This window comes from Lonchura striata, chromosome Z (assembly GCF_046129695.1).
Source record: "Lonchura striata isolate bLonStr1 chromosome Z, bLonStr1.mat, whole genome shotgun sequence".
NCBI classification, from domain to species: Eukaryota; Metazoa; Chordata; class Aves; order Passeriformes; family Estrildidae; genus Lonchura; species Lonchura striata.
In genome coordinates this window covers 42,756,901-42,772,296 of record NC_134642.1, presented here as the reverse complement: position 1 = coordinate 42,772,296, position 15,396 = coordinate 42,756,901, and the positions used below count along the sequence as shown (strand labels likewise).

General features: G+C 41.4%; 1 protein-coding gene across 17 annotated transcripts in view; it reads left to right on the top strand.

Moving 5' to 3' along the window:
• The first annotated feature begins 1,193 nt into the window (after positions 1-1,193).
• CELF4 (CUGBP Elav-like family member 4) overlaps positions 1,194-15,396 on the top strand; it is a 708,166-nt gene continuing 693,963 nt past the window's right edge. For 8 of the 17 annotated variants that reach the window (XR_002466205.3, XM_021538926.3, XM_031507497.2 and 5 more), the window contains exon 1: positions 1,196-1,904. Coding sequence is in view for 16 of the 17 variants with exons in the window: in XM_021538926.3 (XP_021394601.1) it covers positions 1,625-1,904 (280 nt within the window). In the remaining variant the exon portion in view is untranslated. Of the gene's footprint in view, positions 1,905-15,396 lie in introns of all 17 variants that reach the window. The other 9 variants (XM_021538936.3, XM_021538933.3, XM_021538932.3 and 6 more) reach the window with 4 other exon arrangements.

The window sequence follows — 15,396 nt, the reverse complement described above, 5'->3', positions numbered from 1 at the left end:
CCCGGGGCAGCGGCCGCAGCCGGGAGCCCAGCGCTGCAGCCCGCCCGGCAGGGGAGAGGGGGTTCAGGCCAGGTAACTCGCGGGCTGCTCCGAGCTCGCCTGCTGGTGCTCCTCCGAGCTTCATCCCCGCGCGGCTCGCACGGGAAGCGGGAGAACCGGAGAAAAGGGAAAGGGGAGAGAAAAGAACACGGGGAAAATTGCTCTGAGCGCACGAAGAGCCGTGTTTCGTTACTGTCCGGATTGCTGTTATTATTATTTGGGGGACAAGGGGGAGTTGCGTCCTTAATCCGAGGCTCCCTACCCTCCCCACCCCCAGATGCTATGAAAGAAGAGCTGATTTCGTCTCCACAATACAGTACACTTTGTCTAGAGAGCATTGTTCGGACAAGCAACTCCTGATCACTAATCACTACAAAATACAATTTATGTTTCCATCAGAGACAGACAAAATATCCTGATGGCTTGAAAGGCGGGTAAGAAAACCTTACTTAATCAATCCCTTTCCAATATACACACGCACATACACGCACACACACACACAGCCCGTATAGGAGATAACGCCCGCACTGACCGTACATAACATAAATAGCGGCAGCACGAAAATTAACAGTCATTTCGCTATTCTTCGACTCTCGTCAAAGCGCTACAATAATATAGTTTGTGCTTTCCTAGTTTGATGTCATAATCGGTAACATAATTTATATTAAACAAAAAGAGAGCTAAAAGATCATGCAATTTTTTTTAGATGCAACATGAACAGATATAGTAAAGAGAGCTTGTAACATCACAATCACAACAACAACAGCAAAAGCAACCTCTGAGCCGGGGGGTTCATCCGTATCTGAACTGCTTTTTATTATCATTTGCAAAATTAGAATAAGAGTAAATAATAAGTAAGAGACATCATCATAACAGAAAGAAGTCAGGACACCTTTGGTTTGGGTATTTTTTCCCCTCTGAAATAAAAAGGCAGATTTCCCGATGACCACTGAAATTATAACGACAGCGATAGATCGGAGGGCTTGCAAAGGAAAAGGAAAAAAAATCATCATCATTGGTCCTAAAAACGCAACCGTTCCCCTTTGCTCACTTGGCACAATAGAAATTGACTGTCTCTCAAAGAGCCATGCGCCTAGTACTATTTATAGCCAGGGGCTGTGTTGGAAGATACCATTAAGCCTCTGCCGGGCAGACAGACAGGGGGGTGGTTGGATGGGAGGAGGGGGTTTAGCCAGAGTAGAGGCAAAAGCAATCCCCCACCCCTAGCTTCCCTTCCCCGTACACACACACATCCACACACTCACACCCCACCCCCTAGTCTGGCTGGGAATTTGAACCGATCCAGCCTGTTTAAACGGAAAGGACACAGATCTTCAATGTAAAAAAAAAATCAGATCAGACCCAGAGAGAGAGAGAGAGAGAGAGAGAGAGAGAGAGAGAGAGAGAGAGAGAGAGAGAGAGAGAGACAGAGAGGGAGGAGTGTGTGTGTGTGAGAGTGTGTGTGTGTGTGTGTGTGAAAGAGGGAGAGGGAGCGAGAGAGCGAGAGAGGAGAGAGAGAGAGAGGGAGAGAGAGGGAGGGAGAGAGAAAAGAAGAGGGGGAAAAAAAGGAAAGAAGATTTTCTCTATGTATATAAAGATGGCCACGTTAGCAAACGGACAACCAGACAATACCAGCCTGAGTAGCAATCACAGCAACCCCAGCACCAACGGGCATATGAACGGATTAAACCATAGTCCCGGAAACCCGTCCACCATCCCAATGAAGGACCACGATGCCATTAAGCTCTTTATTGGGCAGATCCCCCGTAACCTGGACGAGAAAGACCTCAAACCGCTCTTCGAGGAGTTCGGGAAGATCTATGAACTGACGGTGCTGAAGGACAGGTTCACTGGCATGCACAAAGGTGAGTTACCTTCTGAACTTTCCCGGGAGAGATCGAGAGAGAAAGGCAGGCTCCCTCTCTCTCTCTAGCTCTCTCTTTCTCTCTCTCTCTTTCCTTTCGATTTCATTTCATTTTATTTCATTTTTGGTTGGCCCGGGGGCGGAGGCGGCAGGCTGGGGGGGCAGGGAAAGAAATAATAGACCCATCCTGGGAAGAGAAGAGCGAGAGTCAGGGCAGGGAGTCAGCTCCGTTTGGGTTATTTGTTAGTATTTTTATTTCTTTCCCCGCTTTTTTGGGGGGTGAGAGGCAGCTCCGGGGAAGCGCCGGGGGAGCGGCGTCGCGGGCGCGGGGCCGGCGGCAGCTGTCCGCGGTGCTGAAGCCGGAGCGAGTGCTCTGTATTTACCTTCGGGAGCCGCTCTTCGTCAGCCCAGAGGTGTGTGTGTCCGTCTGTCTGTCTCTGGGTTTGCTGGCAACCCCGATTTTACAACTGTTCCGTATCTTGCACCGGCGGCTTTTTCTTTTCTTTCTTTGTTTTTGTGTTTGGTTTGGCTTGGTTTTTTTTTCCTTTTTTCCCCTCTTTTTAATTTTTTTTGTTTTTTTTTTTTTTTTAATTTTTTACACTGTCACATTTATTATTTGTAGTCCTCTACAAAGCAAGAAGTGGAGGACAGTGAGTTGCTCCGGGGGGACTATTTAATTTTGGTTCTATTCAACACGGGAACAGGGATATAAACAACAATAAAGAAGCCCATCTCAAGCGGGGCAGGGGTGTGTGCACAAAATCATGGTATGTGTACTTGTGTGGGAGAAGGCAAGAGTGAAAGGACAGGTGGCAGCTTAGTTCCAGAGGGAAGAATTCTCTGACCAAACATATTCCAAGCACTACTTTAATGTGCCTGAAGTCCATGCTGGGAACTTTTTTGGTTTTCTCTAAAGGTAGTGGAGATGTACTCCTCACACGATGCCTCACTTGCTCCATCTCTGCCCGCTCATTTCCCTGCTCAGCTTAGGCTCTCCGGAGGTGCCTATGAGATTAGACGGTGCTCAGTTTTGAGGGTGGGGGAGGGTGTGTGTAGTAGGGGAGAGATGCTCAAATCCTCGGGTAGGAAAGTAGGACTCACAGGGAGGAAGTTGAAGATAATTTGCATGGTAGACCCTCTTAGAAACAGGATAAAATCAGGAGTGATATTAACTCAGATTCTGTATACCTGTGTGTGAACGTGTTTTTATACTTATTTTTTTAAAAGAAAAGGGAAAATAAAAAGACCGGGTCAGAAGTGATTGGGGTGTGACTCCAGATTTAGTGCAGGAGAAAGGGTTTTGCACGGGGCACAGGGAGAGTGGAAGTTGTATCTTTTACAGGACAGCTTCAGTACCAGTGCCTAGTCCAGCCTGGTGGACTCCTGACAGTGACAGTCACCAGTAATGGCACTACTGGCTTCCCAGCTTTCCAGATGCCTTAGCGAGTTGTAAATCTTAAACTTAACGGCATGTTCAGCAGGCATCTCTTCCCCCTTCCCACTCACTCCCTTCCTTGCTTCCACTCTCAGGAAATGCAAATGAAAATATACCCTGACAGTGCAAAGTACCATTTTTACACAGGCTAGAGAAAATGTCCAGGGCTCAGGGACTAGAGACTCAGTCTAAGTCTAAGTTATAGGATATTTCTCCCATCCTTACTTGCCGGTCGCTTCAAACACCCTTCTCATTTTTAAAATGATCAGTGCTGTTCTTCGAACCTTGCTTTCTTTTCAGACTGTCTTCCTAGAAGCCACAGCAAGGTCTGATTGGCATTATTTAAACATGACACCCGTACTATAACAATTATTAATAATAGCAATAAAAATAATAGTAAGAAGTGCAGTAAAGGAAAGGTCCTGAGAGATTTAATCTAATAGTGAGAGTAGAGACTGAGCTCATGTGTGTGTGCATGTGTTTGCAAAAAAATTATCTAAGGTTTCTGTAAATTAAAAATAACAGCGGTAAAAGCTACATTGAAGACAATCACTCAACATAGTGAAGAGGAAATCTTTGAGCTAACACTTTGATAAAGTATTTTTTTTTGGTAGTGGGGGGTTACTGTGATTTGTTGATGAGATTTTATTCTTTTGTTATGTTTTGTCTTAAACCTGGAATTAATCATTCTGTGCGCTAACTTCAATTTCTATTTCATAGATTTGAGTTCTCCCTCTTTCAGTTCAGTTTTGCTTTTCTGTATGCCTGTATTCACATAGACAAACTCAGGAAGGGGGAGAGAGAGAGAAGGAAAGAGAGAGAGAGAGAGAGAGAGAAAGAGAGAGAGAGAGAGAAAGAGAGAGAGAGAGAGAGAGAGAGAGAGAGAGGATGGAGAGAGAGAGAGATCATTTATCTTGCTTGGATGTGTTTAACACATATCCCTGAATTAAGCAAGATACTAACTTCGTTTTCCTTCATTTAATTTCTGTTGTAAAGCTGCAACCTAGGAAAAAAGACAGGTGGGGAAGCTTGTCACATCATCAAAACAAATTGCATGAGTGCATCTCAAAACAAACAGTAATTTTTAACATGCTATAAGTTTTGGACTCTGGAAAGAAAATTTATGATGATGATTGTTATTTTGTGGGCTTGGATTTGAGCGAAACTTCAACAGACACCGAGTTGCCAGCATTTCAGAGATCAGCATCGGTTTTATTTAGTACATCCGAGAAGAGTTTGAACTCCTTTCTAGCGATGCCGCTGATTTATTAGCTAATCCTGATAAAAATGTGCCTCTGGCTACTTGGAAAAAAATTACTTTCTTGCCAGTAGTGATTAATTACTATTAAGTCAAAAAGCGTGATGGGGCTTTGAAGGATGAGGGTTGTGTTTGGCTTTTTTTATTATTATTTTATTCAATTTATTTCATTTCTAATCTATTTTTTCTCTCTTTCCTTCTCTAAATGTAGTCATGTGAAGCATTGTATTCACTCAGATGTCCTTATTTTGGCTTTGCTTTGCAGGCGTAGGTGAAGAATTGCATAAAGATAGTCCAACTTGGCTCACAGGGGTAGGTTGGCAATACAAAACCCCAAGATGCTTTCCATAAGAGATGCATAATGCTTATACATTAATTGATCCATCACTCTCTGTTGATTTCATTCCTAATTCAGGGGATGAGGATGTGGCAGTAGTACCACCTGAAGGGTTAATAGTAGGCTGTAGTTTATTTAAGTGTGCAGAGAGCAAATCTTGGGTGTAGAGGGGGAGAAGGTGGGACTGTTTTAGGAGGAGGGAAAAGAGAGGAATTAGCTTAGCTTAAAGTAAAAAAAACAGCAACCAGAGTAATTTCAGGTGTAAATACATTTATATGAATTCAAAGGATGTGTATTTTAGAAAATATTATGAAGATATCTTATTGAGATGCCCCTGTATAGCAGGAATAAAATTTAAAATTAAGAACCTAAAGTACATTACTATGACCTCCTTCAAGAAAACTCTCACAAAAGGAGAGTGAAGTCCCAGGTTTTCTCACCAGCAGCTCTGGCTGATACCAGTACAGACACCAGGAAAGAGGCAGGGGATTAAGATTCTCTTGCAGATACACAAAGAGAGAAAGGGTATGGGGGAAGCAGCATGTGGGGGAAGGCGGGAAGAGCTTGCCAGATCTCCGAGAAAATAAGCTTTCATGGCACGAGCGTAGCTGCTACATATTTCCCCCATCCTTCCTTCTATCCACATGGGGCAGGAACAGGCTCCTGCTCTGGTAGTTTGCTGAAGGGTTAGGAAGAGGCTGTGTGCTGAGATCTAGGGGTAGAAATCTACTGAGGCTGAGCTGACCCACCCATGCGCTCACACATACACGCACACCTATGCACTGAGTTAACTAATCACACTTTAACAATTTAGCACGACATTCATTCATAACTTCTCCCCATGTTATATAGCTGTGGAGTATGCTTAAAGGCTGAGTTACTGGGAGATATAAAGGTTAGTGCTCTCAGGACAGCCATATTATAATGCATTATCTTTGAAGTCATTTAAGGCCAATTTAAGTGGTATTTAGTATAATATTTATGAATTAAGATTATCTAAATATAGGACTGTCCCCATAGGTTTAAACAGTCTTTTCTACTGAAGCTTGCTTGTACCTGAGGCCTGGGAAATGTTTTAATTTAAAACACACAGGTCTCCATAATATTCTATTTAGGAAGTCAGAAGAAATCAACATTCCACACTTAACTGAGATTTACTGAAACATATGCGGGTGAATGCACTTAAAATGCGGAGATAGTGTGCACTGGGAAAGCAGAAGTTTGCATAGACTTGAGACCAACAGCACTCTTTCAACACTTATTTAGGGGTGGGAAAAGAACAAACCCCCCCAGCCTTCTTGAATCCACATTGCAGTCCCGTGGTTGGGGTGTTTTTCTTACCTGACCTGAACCTCACTCTGTAAGCATTCAATGCAGAAAAATGCAGTATGAAAAGAATAGTTTAGCTCTTTTACAGCTTTACCTTCTTAAAAGTATAAATAATTTTGAAATTTAAGACACCTCTGGAGTAGGAAAAGAAGGCTTACATTCATTATATTCTGTTCCGTTTGATTACAAAGATAGAGGATAGAAAAATGAAAAACCTTGTTAAGTTTAAGGATGTTTATGAAGGTTTTGGATACGTCAGAAATTCAAACGCACAATTAAAATGAGCATTCAGTTAAGATGATGTGTATATTTATATGCAGAAATATATAGATTTATGTGTATATACATACAGAAAAAGAGATGTGTACACATTCATGTGTACAGCCTTTGGGAAATGGAAATTTAGTTGAAAAGAAGCACAACACAATATAGGTGCTGAATAAACTCCTCCATAATTGAAACACAAGACTTGCCTGTCTGAAAGCAATACATACAGCATTTAGTATGGTAGTAAACCAAACAAGCTTTAGGGAGGTAAAGCACAAATAAACTGGAATAAAACAGAGGAGACTTTGGTCTAAAGAACACCCCCTTAAAACAATCACAATGCAATTTGATACTTTGATGGAAGAGAGGAAAAAAGCAACCCCCTGTTCATTAAAATCTCCTGTATATATGAGCATCTATGTGTTTTGATAATGTCAAACAGACAGCCCAGATTGCTCCCTAAATTAGAAGGGCACAAGTTAACTCTTTTTTTTCAGGGGTCTGGACATGGATTCTGGTTTCTAAAAGCAGCTGCAGCCAGTTATGATGCTGTTGTTACGGTTGTGTCAGCATTTCCAACACAAACTCTAATTTTCTGGGATCTCTTGCTTGCCTGTCAAGTTTTGCACTGAAAGCTGTTCCTCAGCTAGACCCACTACCATATGAACTAATCATCTTTACAAGATGGATTTGTTTAAAAGTTACATTAATGAGGAAAATAAGAAACAAATTGAAGTTTGTGTCTCCACAGCTTTTGTTTCTTCTCTTACATTTCTCCAGTTTAGACTTACATTTCTTACACTTTTAGAGATTACAATAGCTTCTGCCCCTCAATATCGATATATACTGGTGCCTTGTGCATTTTATGGAATAAAAAAGAGTACTTTTTGTCCTTAAAAAAAAAATAGGAACAACCAAATTTCATAGTATTTATTTGTCCCTACCAAGGTTTTAATTAAGGGGTGAATCAGAAACTCACTAATTTCTGCAAGAAACAATAGGAATGGGGGCCATTTTGGTTAATTTTGTGTCATTTTTTTTCCCCCATCAAGCCAAAAGAAATTGGAAATTTCAGCATTAAAGTAGAGGGAAAAATTGAGGATCCTTGTCACCTTGAATGAGAAGTGTGGTTCATCTGGTCCTGTATCCCGCATCTGCTAGTGGCCAGTGCCACCGGCAGGGCTTTCTTCAGCAGAGAATTCAAATTGCATAGCATAATAAAAGCCAGGCAGGTGATGGAATAGTCTTTTGAAGGAAATTGTCGGAAAGCACCTGGAAATTTTGTCTGGGTAAAGAGTAAGTGAGATTGCGGAAAGTGTCTTTTGCTCCACTGAAAAGTGTTTTGTACCTGTCAGGGAAGGCAGGCAGAGAACTGTCTGTCCATGGTGGTCAAGAGCTAGGGACAGAGGGGTGATCAAGGAGGGTCTCCTCCCTTCTAAAGAGCTGGAATTATGCAGTCACATTTTTCAGCAAGACATCAGGGTGGTTTTTTTATCATGCATACCCTGTGTGCATGCATACCAGCCAGCCGCACTGACCCAACAGACCATAACGACAATAAAGGAGCTGTTACTGTCCCTCCCGTCAATCAAGTGTGAACTGAGGTGGTTGTATGTGACAGGCAGTAATGGTTCCAAGGGAGAAAAAGTGGGGAAGATGATCTAGGCTGTTGGGCCGCTTACCTGCATTTAAAATAGAGAGAAAGTATCAGATGCCCAAAAACCCACGCAGGTGTTGGCTCTAGCCTCAAAGTAATATTCCAAAAAGGCAGGGGGCTGCAGAGCTCAACATGACTTGTCCATCAAGCACTGTGTGGTTTCTGCCCCATAACAGTTTGCACTGAGTAAGTGAGGTATTAAGGAAGCTAAGTTGTATCCTGACTTTAACAAATAGCTGGTGCTTCATTAATCCCTGTGTCACCTTTACTTTGGGAGGAAAGGCCTGTTACCTGCTTGCTGGACAGAGCGCAGTGAGAATTCTGCCATCGCTTAGGTGGCTTCACCTAAGTTTGGAAATCCTGCTGCAGGTCTGCACTTATTCAGTGTTTTACATTCCCTTTAAAATTCTGGATTTTGGATTTACATAGCAAACCTCAACAATTGCAGCTAATGCTACTAATTTCTGTGCTTGCTGGTTTGTCCCTTAACTTAGCTTTACTTCCCTAAGTGAAACTAAAACTAAAACAAAGCTAAGGAACTGACGAAAGCCTGATCTCTGCCTGATCTCTACATTTCTCACACTTAAATGCTCCACCGATGCTTGTATGACTGTTGCCGGGGTTTGTCATGGTGGACTGACCCTTATTCATTAAAATCTGCTGCAGAAAAGGGGAAAAATATTAACCAGGTGAGTAAAAGTTATGATTTTCTTCCACCATTACTCCACATACTGAGCTGGGGTATGTAATACTCTTTCCCACTACCTCCCAGGGAGCCATCATCACATTTTGGGGATCTACTGAGTCACTTCATCTGCGCTGTATCTCTTGGTGTGATCTGGAGTCCGGATGCCACCACAGAGATTGCATTTGTTTGCTTTTGTCACTGTGAGCCACAGCCGGAATGCACATACAGGTGAATGCAGCTTTTAATGTGCATTCATTATATCCAACTGACATCCCCTTGAAGGAAGAGAAGGCTTATTATTGTCGCTCCTTAAAATAAAGATGGATGAGAGCTCTAAACCTCTCAAATAACGTGCTTGACCATACATAGTAGCTAAAAATAAATCATATATGGCCATCTATTCCATGTAAATGAATGGCAAGACATATAGATATAGACATTGTGTTAAGTTTGTCAAACAGAAGCAGCCAAAAATATTGATCAAGGCAAGGGGGAAAAATTGATAATGAACTGGACTCCAAGAAGACTTTAATTGACAGTGACTTCTGTGAACCAGCTTTGGACAGTATATATAAACTGACCACGATGTAACTTTATTGCAATGCACTCTCCTGTAATTAATTGTCACCTTTGTTAAGACTGGCTACAGATCAAAGGTTTAAAGATACTTAACAGGTTCTTAGTAACAAACCCTTCAGATGCATTAGAAATATCCGACAGTTCAGCCAATGAGGCATACAGGTTTCGATCTACCTCACCCTTATCTGTTTATTTCTCCCTCCTTTGTTGAGCACGTAAAGTCATTGTTTAACATTAACTATTTAATAGATTACTTCGCTGGCAATTTTAATGCCTCAAGGGATATATGGTTGTGGTGATGGGGACCTTCACTCTAAGGTCTCTTAGTATTTTACAAACAGAAAGTTGTTTATGATTTTGTAGACCAAGGTGTAGTGCAGACACAATTTGCAGTACAGACTATTACCCCTTTACCTGGCTAAGGTGTGTAATTTCCTTATTTAAACCTAGAAAGCATAAAAGAAACCATAAAAATTTAAAAAAAAAAGCAACAAACAACAAACTCATACACAAAAAGTGTAGCTGAGAATGAACTTTTATGGGAAAACTGAGTATGCAGTGAGATAGAAGTGTGCCGGATGTTTGTACATCACACACATGCAATTATTTATTTTATGGTCATGTTAATGAAAACATGTATTCAGTACAGACAGGATAATATAGATTTCTAAATAATTCCTTTCTAAAAGACAGTACAGAGAACATATTCTTATGTGAAAGTGGCAGGTGATTTAAGAGGGTATTCCTGGAATTATAGGCAGAGTTTAATATGATACGTAACCATTTGCTCATTATACTATTTTAATGATACAGTCACACTTAATTAATTAATCTCTGCTTTATTTGTACATTGTGTCTGAGCCTCCAAAATATTTCAGAGGCTACCAGGCTGCCTTCCCAGTGCACCGGGGCAGATAACTCTGGAAGCTTCTTCAAACAGAATAAAAACGGAGCTTTGCAGACAGAGTTGGTCTGATGAGATCTGACTGCATATTTGGCCTGTTTCTAATTCAAATGCCTGTATATATACTACACAGGGACTGTGTATGCATGCATGTATCGAAAGGGCAGACTTATATTTGCACATAGTTCCTCTCCTTCCCAGTCCCTAAGGATAGATTCACATCACATAATATGCATCACTCACTGCAAATGCACACAAATATCTTTGTTGGACTCGGTAGCTTCTTTCAGGTAGAGGTATAAAGCAGCATCAGCCTAATAATATCCCTATAAAACAGTGCTTCCTTCCTAGGATGGAGAAGGATGAAGGTTGTCAGAAGATCAAAAGATATATCACAGTGTGCTTGTAGAAATCCCCTGATTATGTTTCCTCTCTATAATGCTCTAATTCACTATTTGATCAATTGTAAAAGGGCCAATGCTTTAGGAGGAAACAAAAGTATTAGGTTACTAGATGCTTCAGGGTGAATGAAAATCACACCTAAAATTATATGTAGCAATACACTAATGAACTTATCAATACTTCTTTAAGGAATCTGACAGCCTTATATGAGCGATTCAGTTCTCTGAGCGAAGGTCACAGTATAGGTATTGCTTTTTAAGACTATCGATAGCCTAGTTGACCAATCTAACCAGAGACTGTATATAATGTACCTGCTGTTAACAGGCAGGGAGGAGAACTATGAAGAATTTACAGAATTGTCCACATGTAATATTAATAATATTGATTGATTCTAATAATATAATAAGGTAAAGATGCACTTCTTTGAAATGGTGCATGGAGGAAGCAGGGGGTGATATACTTTTTCCAAATAGATTGAATTAGTTTGCACTTCTATGGAAGTTAATCAGAGAAAATTCAGTTTTCTCACCTAGGCTCTGTTTCCTGCTCATTATTTCACTAAACACAGACAGAAACAAGATTTGCTTTTCTCTAGGATTGGGTCTTGTCCTGGCAGGGGCACAAAAGCCAGGGACCTGAGAAACTTCTTGCTGAAAGGAGCATTTTGGTCAGCAACTTCAGCCCCTGTCAAAATAGGATTAATCCTAGGGAGTTCTTTTTCAAAACAGAATTGCAATGAAAGTGTTTATTCCCACCCCCCCACCCCCCCCACCTTTATCAGCATTTAAGGGATGGGGGGAAAATGTGGCAGAAATAATGTATGTTCAACACTGTGTAAAATCTATAATTGATAAGAAAGGACTTTGCAGAGCAGCCACACACTTGCCCCAAAGCCTGCTGAAGCTCAGGAAAAGCTCTGCCTTGCCTATAGCAGAGTTTGTCTTGGGCCCGAAGTTACAAGCAGCTCTGCAAGATGCTGCTGGTTGAAGCAAGTAGCGGCCGATCACATGCAATGTGACTGACTTAAGGTTGTTACTCACCTAAGCCCAGACACACGGACCTGGGTCCATCTGAATCTCCTCTCTACTCCCTCTGCAAATATAGGCTGCCTTATCTCGGTAAGCTAGTTCACTCCTTCTGCTCTACCATTCAGTTTCAACCATTCTCATTCCAGTGTCCATATGGTAGTTTCAAGAAGGTTTGCACTTCATTGCACCTTTTTTTTTTCTGTTTATGGAGCAAGTGTTTTTCTTTTGTGAGCATTTAATTGCTTTTAAATGCGATTTATTTGATGGTATTCCATCTTCAATAATACATGGATGAGGATGCAATTTTTTTCACCCTCTTTTATAAAGATATAGTGTTATTCAATTATGCTATTCTGTGGTATTTGCTCTGTTTTGTGCATTCAGAGGGAGCTTTGTTACTTTTTTACTTCACTTTTCTTCTTCCTATCTTCTTTTTTATTATTATTTATATGGATTTTTTTTTTCTTTTTAGAAAACAAATCTCATTCAAGATACTGGCAATAAATGAGAAAAGTAGGAGTGGAAATGAGGAATGGGCAAGACAACCAACAAAAATTCTTTGGCAAGGTCTTTAAAAGCATACCATTGCCTCATGTTTATTTGCAAGAGGGGATACAGCCAATTTTGATGCCAAAAAAAGTGTATCTTAGAAATTATTTAACTCCAAGTTTAGCAGTCAACAGAGAAGGAGAAAAAAGAAGTGTGTCAACCCGTAGGAACACTGGCAGAAAAGGCACCTAAAGACCTTGCAGGAGACAAGGGTGCCAGAGTGGCGCTAGTTTCTACATTCTACTAGGGATTTGGAAAAGTTAAAAGCAAATTAAACAAACAAATAAAAAAATAAAGGAACACAAGCAGTTCCATTCTTTCTGAATATTTGTAATGGCTAATACACCTCGGAGCTGCTCCGTTTAAATTGCTGTCTGTGCCGGCAGCTTCATTCAAGGGAAGGGCATTATCTGGTGGGTGAGGCCAGGCGGTGAGGATGCCTAGGTTCTAATCACAGTGTGGATAATTACTCACCAACACTCTCTGATGGAGTCACTTAAGCTCAGTGCCTTCGGGCTTGAACTGAAACCTGTTGAATCAATGGAAAGATTCCCATTGGCTCTAGTGAGCTATTGATCTTTCATTTCCCCAACTGCAATATTAGGCCAGCTGGATTTTTTTATTTTTTTTTTTTTTTTTTTTTAATGAGGGAGAAGGTAACGGCATAAATTTGACATTTACTTTTTTGTGTGCAAGGGTTTTGGTGTGTCTCTGATGGTAAATGCATTACATCAGAGCCCCTTTCAGCCTAGATCCGGAAAACAAGCTTTCAAAAAACACTCAGTGGGGGCATGGAAAATTAGCTTTTCTCATTTCACTTGTAAATGCATATTTGTCCCTGCTTTGCTAAGAAAGGGTCAATGGCAATTTTGCCAGTTTTCTTTGTGTGAGTAGGATTTAGCCTTTGCAATTTCTCTGTCTACAGGAATGTCATCATTCACTGATTCAGGATCTTGATTTATACTTTTTTTCCCCCTTCTTTTAGTGAATCACACACATACTCTTCATTGTTATGGCAACTGAGGGAGCTGCAATGCAAGGATTTGATGAAGGGCTGCATCCCACCTTTCTTTTTCAAGGGCCTGATCCAAACCTATTGTTTGCAGCACAGTTTGGATCAAGCTGAAGGTATCTGCCTTCACCGGGTCAGTAAAAAGAGCAAGTTCCCTCTAGACAAGTGTACTCCTGCCCTCAGTACAGGCAGATGGAATTGGCAGTCGTCGCCCATTTGGCAAGCACCGACCCAACACTCTCTGAAGTCAATAGTTAGACTCTGACCCAGCCTCACAAACAACAGACAGACACTGTGTGAATCCTTAAGCAGGCATGTGAATATCCCTGACTTTGCCAGAGCAAGGGAGTCCAGAAGGGAGTTTTCACTACTGCTTCTCAAGGTGTAGGCTGTGAGAATAAACAACATCCCAGAGTCCTTAGGTATCCAGACACACAAAAAAATTAATTTAGTAGTATTTTCATCAAAGAGAACAGTTTCAGGTGGTTGCCTACAGCAAAGATCTGATAAACAAATGAGTCAGGCTCCTTGTGCTTCTTTTTTTAATTATTTCAGTTGAAACTTTAGCTCATTCATCAGTAGAAATGTACTTTTGTTTGTTTGTTTGTTTGGGGTCTTTTTTGGTGTTTCCATCCCATCTGTGTTCATGTGTTTTATGAAATAAATGAAAGAGCTGGAGTGTGCACGCTGTTATGTATGTGTGTAGAGTCGATTATCTAACCCCTAGTCTATTTGAAATCATCACAGTGCACTCAAGTCAATGATATTCTGTCAAAGGTGGAGAGGAAGCCTGCGTGCAGTGTGAGTGCGTGAACACGATGCTGTTTGATTGCCTGAAATCCAACTAAGTCTCAGTTTCAAAGGCCTGAGGGCAGCAGAGAAAGTATTTGTTTGCTTAATTATTTATATATTTACTCAGCTTTACTGACAGTGTTTGCAGATGGGGGAAAAAATAAAAAAAATGAACAAGGAGAGTTGGGTTCTTGTTTGGAGGGGAACACGTATTGTATTAGCCTCAATCTGTTCTCCCTTATAACAGCTGCTTTGTGCTGTTAAATGGTCATTTGTTACTGACTGGCTCATTGAAAAAGGCCAAAGAGGTGCTGGTAGAATTAGATTTCATGAGTTTATTCATAAAAGGAGTTGCACAATAGGTGTGTCATTCCCCTGTCTTTTCCTCTGCACCCATCCAGAGACAGGACTTCTGGCAGCAGCTTCTTAATAAAAAAAGATATAGCTGAGCCACCAGCAAACCAGATGACCCTGCTGTGACAAAAGATGCAGGTCTGACTGCCAGGCGAGTAGCTCACTCCTCCGGCTTGGGCCTCTATCCTTGGCCCCTGCCTTTGCTGTTCAAGTGCAGCACCCAGGCTTTCACACACTGGGCTTGCATCCAAGACCAACTCTTCATCCTAGCTTCCCAGCCCTCCTTGCCTGGCTGCGAGTACAGGTGTGAGTGTGTGGACCACAGGCTTAGATCCCCTCCAAGATCATTTCCCTTCCCCAGGTGCCCCTCCAGGCTCGCTTCCCATTCCTACTTTTCAACTTACTGTGCTCATAAGTGGTTTATTTTCCATAGCCAAGCTACAGATTGTTTTCCCCAGCTCTCACCATCACTGTTCACACTCCTCTCCCCTTGGTTCAGCTCTGCACTGATGTTCTGCCCTCGCACCGTCTCTTGCAGAAAACACTTCACTGGTTCGTGTTGCGACTCACCAGCTGGGTTCTCTCTGACCACACTAGCTCTCTCGCCTGTCTTTTCTCCTTCTCCTTCCTTCCAGGTTTGGGGAAATGGAAGCTGTGTTGTCCATATTTTCAGAAAGCGAAATAGCCACAGGTAGTAGCTGAAAGATCTGCACTCATGAAATATGCAGATACACAGATACACAAACAGACACATTTCTGTATGTAAACTACTAAGACAGTAGACAGAATTTTTTTTTTTTTTTTCTCTTTTGGTGTTTAAAGCTCAGTTTTCTCTTTCAAACATTAAAAAAATTAGTGCAGTAAGCATTTAATTTCACCAAGACAATTGCACCTTTTTATTT